The sequence below is a fragment of the Brassica napus genome, chromosome A6, assembly GCF_020379485.1.
Source record: "Brassica napus cultivar Da-Ae chromosome A6, Da-Ae, whole genome shotgun sequence".
Taxonomy (NCBI): domain Eukaryota; kingdom Viridiplantae; phylum Streptophyta; class Magnoliopsida; order Brassicales; family Brassicaceae; genus Brassica; species Brassica napus.
In genome coordinates, this window is record NC_063439.1 from 14,438,024 (window position 1) to 14,450,043 (window position 12,020).

The 12,020-nt window shown below is 45.8% G+C and overlaps 1 protein-coding gene across 1 annotated transcript; it reads right to left on the reverse strand.

The window, feature by feature from the left end:
* Positions 1-343: 343 nt before the first annotated feature.
* On the reverse strand, positions 344-1,267 carry LOC106373026. Its single transcript, XM_013813261.2, has one exon. It carries the CDS (start codon positions 1,265-1,267, stop codon positions 344-346), a length of 924 nt encoding a protein of 307 aa, XP_013668715.2.
* Between the last annotated feature and the right edge of the window lie 10,753 nt (positions 1,268-12,020).

Here is a 12,020-nt window from a genome sequence, read left to right on the forward strand (position 1 = left end):
CGAACCGTGGGCATTTTCAATCCACTAAACTTCCTGAAGAATTTATTTCTTCAGATGGAAAATTATTCTAAGACTTTCTAAATTTTTCTTATGTACCTTGGGATCCACAAACATCCACGGGAAAAGATCAATCCGACTTCCACTTACTTGAGTAATTTTCTCGGCTGTTATAAGATTTTTCCTTGTCTGCGTTTTACTCTTTAAAGAGGGTTATTACATGGTACGCCGTCAGCAAGATGATATTGCTGGAGGACCCGTTGTCTACTAGTATTTTTTTCACCAAACAGTTCGCTATGGTGAGAGAGACAACTAGAGCGTCATGGTGGGGAGCTAATATCTTCTCTTACTCCTTGGCTGTGAAGCTTATCTCGTCGGTACCTAGAAGTAGGCGTTTAGGTTTGAGCAGTCTCTTCTTCGCAGCTGCATGAATCACGCCACTTACGCCAGAGCCTCCTGAGATGACATGAATCACCCGGTCCTGGCGAGGTGGTGAGCTTGGTGCGTCTCCTTTGGATTTCCCCGATGCTTCTTTGCTAAAATGAGCCTTGGCTTTCTCTGAAAGGAATTCTCGGAGATGCCCCTTTTGGAGCCGTTTGTTGACCTCGATATTCAGGGCGACGCAGTCTTCAGTTTTGTGGCCATGATCACGATGGAAGTCGCACCAGAGTCCCGGGTTCCGGAACGAGCCAGGTGCTTTCATCTTTGGGGGCCACTTGACCTGTTGGCCTATCTGCCTCAGCGTTATGACCAGCTCTGGTGTGGATATTGAGAGATGGGAGATATCGGGCCAGGCAGACATAGACATGCCCTCTTCTTTTTCTAATGGTCGGTATTGGAACCTGCCCTGGTTCCTGCTTCCAGAGTCCTTGGATCCCTTTTGGGAGGATCTTTCTTCTCGGTCTCCCCGGTCTGATCGGGTGGACCTTTGATCCTGTTTGGGTTGAGCCTTGGCGCGGATAGCGACGTCCTCTTCCCACTTCACCTGTGCCCACGCTCGGGATAGCACATCCTCCATGGTTTTGCAAGGGTACATGGTTAGCTCTTTGTAGAGCCCTCCGTCTGGAAGTATGCCTTTCTTGAAGGCAGAGATTGCGGTAGGGATACTGCATTCAAGGACCGCTACTTTCTCTTGATTGAAACGGGCTATGTAGTCCAGCAGGGGTTCTGCTCGATGCTGGAGGATCTCGTAGAGACCGTCTGAAGTCTTCTCCAGGCTCCTGCTACTCGCGAATTGTTCTACGAACTTGTAGGGAGATTGATGTACCATTGCAAGGCGGGTCCAATTAGAGTGGAGCCAAACCCTTTACACGTGATAGCTTCACGGGAATCCTTGGGGAGCGCAACTCCTAGCATCCTCTGTTTATATTGTGCGATATGATCATCGGGGTCTCCAGTACCATCGTACATATTGATGCTGGGGAAGGAGAATTTCTGAGGCATCTCGACTGAGGCGATCTCCTCCGTGAAGGGAGTATCTGTCTACGAGTCGGGGTTGCTCCTCCGGATTGGGGGAGATATTCCTGGTAGACGTTCCACCATGGATTGCATGGCGTCGAACCTCTTGGAAAACATCTGCTCCAGATGGGCGGTTATGGAAGACTTGGCTGCCGTCTTCTTGGGTTCTTCTTTCTTGGGTTCAGGTTTGGAATCACTTTCCTCGAGGTCATAGATCTGGTGATCCTCGATCCCTTCTAGTGTTGCCCCAGCCGCCCCGGATGCATGAGTCGCGTTAGTGGTGCCTTCTCCGGTGTTGGGAGTGCTCAGGCTTCCCATAGGTCGAACCCGAGTGTTGAAGCGACGCTTCTTGTTCCTCGCCGTGTTGGGAGCTTTGTTCTGGTCTCCGAGTGCAGCGTTCTCCGTCTGTAGTTGGTTGAGTTTCTCGGCGCTTAACTCAAGCTGTTTGGAGTGTTCACCAAGTTTTTCCTTCAGGCTCTGAACCTCGGAGGAAAGCTCTAGATTTTCGGTTGTTTCCCGAGCCTTGTCCAAGTCGGTTACTTGGCTTTGCAGTCCGTCGATATGTCGTTGAAGCTTGGCTTCTGTTAGGGTAGATTCTGATGGATTGTCTTGCTCATCCACCGCCATTGTCACGTATCTTAGATTACTCCCCTCCTTCTAGCACCAAACTGTTAAGGGATTTTTGAGTAGGCTCTTTGTGAGTACCACTGAACGATGGATAAGCTAGTAAACCGAGGGTGTTTATATGTATTTTGTGAGGATTTAGAGATGATAATGAAGAAATAGGCTTGAAGAGACTTTTACTAGATAGAACGAACAAGATTACAAGGTATTGAGTAAGAACCCTAATTTTAGCCATCTAGTTCTATTCTCTAAGCCTTGGACAAGTCGATCCCTTGCTTGAGGGCTGTTTTCGCTCTTATATAGTCGTCTAGAAGTCGGTTTCATTAGGTTAAACTCTTCCATATTCGGAAATATGGAAGGTTTCTCCTTGTCAGAAGTTTTCTATTTCTTGGAAGGAAGCAGGGTCCAGGGACCGAGCTTAAGATTCCCTCCGGCGGGGACCCGGGGTACCCGTTTATCAGGGATCCGGGGATCTGAGTCATGTCCAGAGGCTGGGGGAAATAATACCGGGATATTTTTTCCCAACAAACATAGCTTTGAAAATTTTTAAATGCATCAAAAACCCTATCTTTTGTTTTGATGAGTGTTAACCAGGCGTATTTGGATTTTTCATCAATGAATGTGACATAATACTTATAATCATCCCTAGATAAACAAGGCGCAGTCCAAATATCAGAGTGAATCAAATCAAAGCAATTCTCATAATTAGTGGATGATCTTTGAAACACTGTCCTACAATGTTTGCCCAAAATACATGCCTCACAATCATTATTTTTAATCATGACATCTAGTAACATAATGCTTAAAGCTCTAACATGTGGATGTCCAAGTCTAGCATGCCATAATGCATCTTTACTTAAGGAAGAAACAGAACTAAAAGAGAAACAAAACTTGAGATGGGACTAAGATCTTCAAGCATATAAAGGTCTCCTTTGGTTGCTCCTTGCCCAATCAACTTACTGCTTTTAATATCCTGAAACTTAACATCATCAGGACTAAAGATAACTTTGCATTGAAGATCAATGGTGCACCTTTTGACAGATAAAAGATTAAAAGTAAACTCAGGCATGAAAAATACTTTTGAATCCTTATCAAACAGTTTAAGTTTACCAATTCCTCTAATAGGAATTCTATCTCCATTAGCAATCATAACATGTTCATGAGCCGGTTCTATGTCTTTAATCAGGTTATTATCACTAATCATATGATGCGATGCACCAGAATCAATGATCAAAGGTTTATACATGTTTCTAGTAATTTCAGTCTTTGATGGTTCATTTTGTTTTATCAGGTTTCCTAGTAATCCTAACATCTTACTAGTTATACTAGGCTCACTAGCAGTAGTGTAGGTGCTTTTAAAATGTCTAGTAACTTATAAGTATTACTAGGATTACTAGCAGCAGTGTAAGAGCTTTAAAAAAATGTCTAGTAATTTATCAGTATTACTAGGCAATGTATGAGCAGCGTATGAGTATCCAAGGGTGTTTCCGAGGGTGTTACCAGACTCCTTAAGAGCTTTAAAGAAGGCTTCAAGGTCAGCTCTCTTGAACACTTCCTGATCCATACCCTTTCCAATCAGTTGATGAGGCGCCAAGGCTCTACCTTTACTTTCACCCACCTTAGCGCCTGAGCTAGCTCCGGATGAACGAGCACCGTTTGCTTCAGCAGAAAGATTAGCCTTTGCTTCCCTATCCCTGTTGACCCCGCATGGCCTGAGGTGAGGATGTAGGATCCAACACTCACTCTTCTTGTGCCCGGTCCTCTTGCAATGCTCACAGCTTCCCTCATACTTTTCATACTTCCTTCCTGAGCCTCTGTATGCAGCCTTGTTTGCTTGCAATCCTTCAGCTTGATAAGCCATAGTAATCTCACCCTTGCCTCCAAACAAGCCAAGAGATCCCTCTTCCTTCTGAAGTTGCGCGCATACTTCCTCCATGGATGGTAGGTTAGGTGATCTCAAGATGTGTTTGATGACATCCTTGTAGCAAGGATCCAATGTCATCAACAACCCAAACACTTGATCTTGTTCTCTTCTTTCCATAAGAGCTTCTTGATCAGTGGTGTTAGGTCGTAGACTTTCAAGTTCAGATCATAATGATCCAAACTTTCCCATGTGTTTGGTGAGCTCTCCTCCATCTTGCTTCATGGAGTTGATGACTCTCTTCAGCTCAAACACACGGCTGATGTTGGAGACGTTTCCAAACGTCTTTAAGAGGGTCTCCCACAAGTGTTTGGGAGTCTCACAGTAGCTGTAAGCTTCAAGGAGAGGGACATCAAGAGATCCTTGCAGCACGAAGAGCACCATCAAGTCTTCTTGTACCCACTTCTTCGCTTCAGCTTTGGTGAGAGTCTTTTCCTCTTCACCTTCTTCAGTTTATTTGGCCACTGGCTTCGGACCATCATCACTGATGTGGCTCCACAGCCCTAGCCTTACAATGGTAGTCTTCACCAATCTAGACCACAAGAGGTAGTTTGAACCACCCTTCAACGCAACCGGGAAAGTAACTAGCTTGCTGAAGTTGTTTCCTTCCATCTTCTCTTGCTTGAACCAGAAATGACCAGAAAGCTTCAAACATGCAACTCAGCTGAAGAACACACAGTACCAGACTTCAAGAACACACGAACTCAAAGCACAGCACCACATGACTCAACTTTATCACACAGCTACACGGAACCCTCAAGAACACAAGAACAAGAACACAAGGACACAAGAGCTAGAGAAAGGAAGAAATGGAACGAGGTTTCTCAATACCAAAGCCAACCTGGCTCTGGTACGATATGATTTTAGAGAATATAGTAGGTATTGAGATATTAAAGGTAGATTAAAGAAGGTTAATGGGAGATATGTAGAGAGATTAGGTAGTAATCATGTTTAAGAGTATTTAAGAATCATCATGAACAAGAGAGAGAGTCTAGAGGGATAATCCCATACTTCTTAATTATTAATCTGATCAGAGTTTACAATATATATGAGGAGGCAACACTAGGATGAGGGTTTTATAAAGTGGCACTATTACAAGAGATAAGGTTTGCTTTAATTCAAATCATACAATGAGATTCTTCCCTGTGCATAAAGCTCCTTTTGCTTTATCCAGCTCTTCTCCAGCCTGTCACACGCACCTCCTTTTTCCTTGCAACGGACTGATGCCTTAGCTAAGGGAATAGGGATTCTCTTCTTCTTCCAAAGTTACCCGGGTAACTAGTATAACTAGTATACTAGTATTACTAGGGTAACTTTGGTTTACCCTTTGTAAGTTACTCGGATAACTAGTATTACTACGGCCTCTTCTGTTAGGGGATTTTTGTGTAGGCTCTTTGTGCGTACCACGGAACGATGGACAAGTTGATTTGTTGGGTAGATTTAAGAGTGTTTCATGAGGATTTAGAGAGATTGAAGAAAATATAGACTTGAAGAGATCTTTATTACATAGAACAAGCAAGGATTACAAGTATATTCGTATGAACCCAAACCTAGCCGCCTAAGTATAATCTCCAAGTTCCAAGGTTTTCATCTCCTGCTTCAGGGCTGTTGTAGCTCTTATATAGTCGTTCGAAAGTCGGTTTCATTAGGTTAAACTCTTCCATATTCGGAAATATGGAAGGTTCTCCTTGTCGGAAGTTTTCCATTTCCTGGAAGGGAGCAGGGTCCATGGATCGAGCCTAGGGTTCCCTCTGGGGGGACCCGGGGAAGCCGTTTACTAGGGATCCGGGGATCTGAGTCCTGCATGGAGGCTAGGAGAAATATACCGGGATATTTTTCCCCAACAGTTTGCCCCTTATTTCTCGACTTTGTCATCGAAATCTAGGAATAACATGTGCACTCAAGTCAACCGGGGTTACTTATTCTCAGCAGGCTCCCTTTAGGCATGACCTTGTTCCGCTAGTCATGTTAGCCTAGGTTCCACTCAAGTCGGAACTCATTCTGAACCCAGGTAAGGACCGCTTCCTTCGTGGCAGTTGATGTCTAATAGTAGTTTCTTCTGCCTTTCTGGAAATGGTGACACCGGAGCAGATTTTCACTTCGGGGGTCCGTTAGATCGTGGAGGAGAGCGAAAGTGTGGCATCTTTACTTCTTTCAGTCCTGTCGCAAGGAATTCTTCTGAAGATTTGGAAATATCCGACTTCGTTTTTCCAGGCTCCAAGAAAGGAAAGAGCTAGGCGTATATTTAGGATTTCTGATGCGTGGAGCTTTATTCATCATCAGCTTGAGAAGATGAACTCCGATCTTTCTCCTTCGTTCGTGGGTGGTCGCGTAAGGCCTTGCCGTCTGTTTGCTGATCCATTCTCATCGCCTATTGTTTCCTTTGGAACGGCTTCCGAAACAGGTAGTGAGGCGATCCCAATGGCGCCTTTGAAGCAACGCGAACGCTTTACTATTGACGATGGCCCGCGCTCTGAGATTTGTGAGGGAGACTTGAAGGCGATACAGAAGAAGTATGGGATCCATTCCTCGGTGCATATGAGGAGTCCTTCCGAGTTCGAACGCGCGCCTGATGGAGGACCGGGAGAGATTGCTAACTATGAGGCGTATTTAGTGGCAGGCTTCCGGGGGATTGTTCCTTCGCTGGTGGCTGAGGTATCTTCGTTTTTCGGTTTCTGCCCTTCTCAGCTTACTCCCTTGTCCTGGAAGATTTTGATGTCAATCCAGGTACTCGGGGAGCTTCATGGTCCTGAGACCGGGATTCACGAGGTGCTATATTCCTATCGCTTTGCCCCTTGGAGGATAGTGCCTGGGTTTTACCACCTTCAACCTCGTGATGGTGCTCCTGTAGTTGAGGAACCTCGGAGAGGTATTCAGAGTCATTCTTCTTTCAAGAATAATTGGAGTGGTCGATACATGTTTATGAAGATCCAGGAACTCTTCCATTACCCTACTTTCTGTCGTACAGTTGGTGAGTCTCGCTTCCTGCACCTTTTCCCTTTGTAGTTGATCTGTTGATAGTCGGTTTTGTTCTCAGATGTATCTCGTCCGGTATCTTTTCTTGGGGAAGTGATGGCAAAGAAGATGTTGATGAATCTCGGCGCTTTCGTGGGGTGCACTTTTTGATGAGCAAGGAGGTCCTGCGCCATAGTCGTCTCTGGGGTAAACGTTTACTCTTTAATCCCTGTTCGGGTCAAAAACGGTTACGACGAAGTTAACGTCCAAATCTCCGCAGAATACAAGTATGTCTTTCCGCAACAAATCGTGCTCGGTCAAGAGAAACGTCACAACGTATGTTCTCGAGATAAAGCTTTGTTTGAATTCTATTTGGATCAAACATAAGCCGTCGGAAACATATTAAACCAGCTACGGATAAGTTCGAGTATGATGATCGGAACACGGACAAACCAAGCTCGGTCATTACGCAACTACCGCACATGCACACTATACGGTCACTACGTAGCGACCGAACTCGAGCCAAGCTTGGTCGCTATGTAGCGACCGAGCGTCCGTCCCGCTCAGTCGTTACGTAGCCACCGAGCTCGAGCCAAGCTTGGTCGCTATGTAGCGACCGAACGTTGTTGGGGTCAAAAACGGTCATGACGGAATTAACACCCGAAAACCCTCGGAAATCGTATTTCCGAAAAGATAGTAAAAGAAAAATATGATTTCGTAAAAATTAACCAATACGAAGTTTTTACGAAGAAGTATCCTTAAAGGCTCAAAGTGGACAAACCAAGCTCGGTTATTGAGCAACTACCGCACATGCACGCTTTCTGGTCGCTACGTAGCAACCGAGCTCGAGCCAAAGCTGGGTCGCTACGTAGCGACCGGGCTCAAGCCAAACCTCGTTCGCTACGTAGCGACCGAGCTCTTCCGAAACGTCGATACGACACCAGTCCATGCATTCTCGTCAAACCTTCGATGCTATCTCCCGAAGACCGTAGCAAACTCGGTTCATGTTTTCCGCTGTTCTAAATCAACGAACAAAGTTTGCGGATTAAAACCACGGAAAGTTTGTTCTTTAACGAAAGAAGTCTCAGTAAACGCTTCGAGTCGGAAGACGGCCCAAAGGGACCTAAAACAAGACTCGAGGCCCACCCTACGATTTCTTAACCAAAAGCCCGTAAACTGTAGCACGGCTTATGCTTGGCGCGCAAGGAAGGATAAATGTCAAGTTTCCGCGGATAATTATGATATTTTGATGATAATTATTAAGATCGGGAAAAATGGAATATCTCCATTTTATGCTATGACGGCTTAAGGGCATAAGAGTAAAAGAGCAAGTATATAAGGAGTCGTAGGCGAGAGGCATGGGGAGAGAACTTTTTCAGACAAAACTTAGCACTTAGATCAATTTAGGCAACTTTCCGTTTTTGTTATTTCGAGCTGCGACTCAATTAGGTTTAGCCGTCTTAGGGTTGCTAGAACTAGGAATCTCGCCGACAGCTCTCGAGCCCAGGCTTATACCTTGTTGTAAACGCTCATACGCAAATTCGGAATAAGATCTACTTTGCTCTCTTTTCGATTTCTTATACTTTATCGTTTTTATTCTCGTTTTCTGATTTGCTTGACGTGTGGTATTAGCAGATATCCGGGTCCTCTGAGAAATTAGGGTTTGCCTAGTTTCCTTATTTAAACGGAAATCGACAGTGCAAATTTCTGTTCCCACAGTTTGGCGCTAGAAGGAGGGGGGGGTACGGATCAATCTAACCCGCAAAAGCCACTCAACGATCAGGAACAATATGCAAGACTCGAAATGCGTGAACGTCATCTCGTTCAAGGGGGGAGCAACGGTCGATCAAGCCAAACCTCGAAACGATCTCCTTGTTATCGAGCTGACGATTCGGGATATCAACGTCGCTAGGGTGCTAATCGACATCGGAAGCTCGGCCGATATCATCTTCAAAGATACTCTCGAAAAAATGGGGATCAATCATTCCGAAGTCGCGAAATACCCCAGTCCACTGCTGGGACTTTCGGGGGAAACGACCATGGCTTACGGATCGATTAATCTCACGGTTAAAGCCGGAACCGTGACGAAAATCACAGAATTTCTAGTCGTTGACCGTTCCGCATCTTACAACATTATCATGGGCACGCCAAGGTTGAACGCCATGCGTGCTATCCCATCAACGTACCATCTTTACCTCAAGTTCCCGACCCCTAACGGAGTCGAGGTAATATGGGGAAATCTGAGAGTATCACAGGTGTGTTTCGCCGCAGAACTAAAACGAAAAAAAGACCAGTCCTCGAGATCACTCCTAGAAAAGTGGAGAAAAATATCTCCAACAAAGATATGCGAACCCTAGACGAAAAGCACGAGCCAACTTGCGAACCCGTGGTAACAATCTGTCTCGACGAAGCAATCCTGGAACGCTGCATCAAGATCGGAGCCAATCTCCGCGAGCCTTTGAGGACATAACTCGTAACCTGTCTTAAAAAGAATCTCAATACTTTCGCATGGGCTGCGGAAGATATACCAGGGATCGACATTAACATAACATGTCACGAGCTGAATATCGACCCAATGTTCAAACCCGTCAAACAAAAAAGACGGAAGCTAGGACCCGAACGTGCTTCTGCAGTAAACGACGAGGTCGAAAAATTGCTTAAAGTCGGATCGATAACAGAAGTAAGATACCCAGACTGGCTCGCCAACCCTGTAGTAGTCAAAAAGAAAAACGGAAAATGGCGAGTTTGCGTAGATTTTACCGACCTAAACAAAGGATGTCCAAAGGATAGTTTCCCTCTACCACATATCGATCGATTGGTAGAAGCAACAGCGGGCAACGAGTTCTTATCCTTCATGGACGCCTTCTCAGGTTATAATCAAATTAGGATGAATCCTGACGATCGCGAGAAGCCTGCGTTCATTACCGATCGCGGAACTTATTCCTATAAGGTAATGCCCTTCGGCCTCAAAAACGCTGGCGCAAGTTACCAACGACTCGTAAACCGAATGTTCTCCAAACAACTCGGAAAAACGATGGAGGTTTATATCGACGACATGCTCGTCAAATCCCTCAAAGAAAAAGATCACGTGTCATATCTCGAGGAATGTTTTGCTCAGTTAAATTCCCATAACATGAAGCTCAACCCGACAAAATGTAGATTCGCTGTGGCATCAGAGGAATTCCTCGGCTGCATGGTCACATACCACAGCATCGAAGCAAATCCAAAACAGATCAACGTATTAATCGAGATGGCTTCTCCAAAGAATAATCGGGAAGTCCAAAGGCTGACCGGCAGGATCACCGCGCTTAACCGATTTATTTCACGATCAACAGACAAGTGCCTGCCCTTCTACGATGTCTTGCGAGGAAATAGAAAATTCGAATGGTCAGAAGAATGCGAAAACGCCTTCCAACAGCTGAAGCGTTATTTAGCTACTCCTCCAGTCCTCGCAAAACCCATGGAAGGGGAGCCTTTATTCTTATAAATCGCTGTGTCGGCAACGGCCGTAAGTGGAGTCCTGATCAGGGAAGAACGCGGGGAGCAGAAACCTATTTTCTACATAAGCATCGCTGGATGCCGAGTCTAGGTACCCGTTAATGGAAAAATTAGCATGCGCGGTCGTAACATCGGCCCGAAAACTAAGACCATATTTCCAATCCCACACGATCGTCATCCTCACGACCTTTCCCCTACGGACAATTCTGCATAACCCGAGTCAGTCAGGCCGACTGGCCAAGTGGGCAGTCGAATTGAGCGAGTACGATATCGAGTACCGACCAAGGACGAGCGAAAAATCACAAGTGCTCGCAGACTTCCAACGGGGACCATAACCAACGAGGAACCAAATTCCACCTCGCTCCTCCACGTCGAAGAATCCTCATCCAAGCAGGAATCGGGTATCGGAATCCGTCTCACATCTCCAACGAGCGAGATCTTGGAACAATCGTTCAGGCTGGAATACGAAGCACTCTTCGCAGGGCTACGTTTGGCTCACGGCTTAAAAATACGTAATCTCCACGCTTACTACGACTCCCAGTTAGTGGCCAGTAAATTCAGCGGAGAGTATGAAGCCAGAGACGAACCGATGGACGCGTACCTCAAACTTGTCCAAAGTCTAACTCAAGACATTGACTGTTTTGCCCTTACGCGAATCCCCCGTTCCGAGAACGTCCAGGCAAACGCCCTCGCGGCCCTAGCATCAAGTTCCGACCCATGACTTAAAAGGGTAATTCCAATCGAGTTCATCGAACATCCGAGCATCGGACCACCAATCGTCGTCAATCTCATAGAAGGTCAAGATGACGAGGAAGAAGAAATTACGATACAACCGCAATCGGAGCAATCTGATTACAGCTGTGATACCCCATGGCTTCAGAGACTCCATTCTCGACGGGCAACTGCCCACCGAAAAATGGGCAGCCCGCAAAGTCTGAACACAGGCCGCACGCTACGTAACAGTGGACGGCGAAATTTACAAATGGAGATTCTCTGGACCACTTATGACGTGTCTGGAAAGGGCAAAAGCAAGAAAAGTAATGGAGGAAGTACATTCCGGTTCCTGCGGCAACCATTCCGGTGGAAGATCGCTAGCCGTGAAAATCAAACGCCATGGATACTACTGGCCAACGATGATCAGAGATTGCGAGATGTTCGTGCGGAAATGCGAAAAATACCAAAGGCATGCGCCAACCATCCGATAACCGGCCGAAGTCCTTTCCTCCATCACATCACCCTACCCTTTATAAGCTGGGCCATGGATATTGTCGGACCTCCTCATAATTCAAAGAAAAAGCGTTTCCTTCTAGTCCTCACCGATTTTTTCTCGAAATGGGTAGAGGCGGACTCATACGCAAGTATAAAAGATGTCCAAGTCAAAAATTTCGTATGGAAGAACATCATCTGTAGGCATGGAGTTCCTTACAAGATCGTAACCGATAACAGGTCTCAGTTTATCTCCACCCGGTTCGACGCATTCTGCAAACAATGGAAGATACGACTCAACAAGTCAACTCCCAGATATCCGCAGTGCAACAGACAAGCTGAAACAATCAACAAGACCATT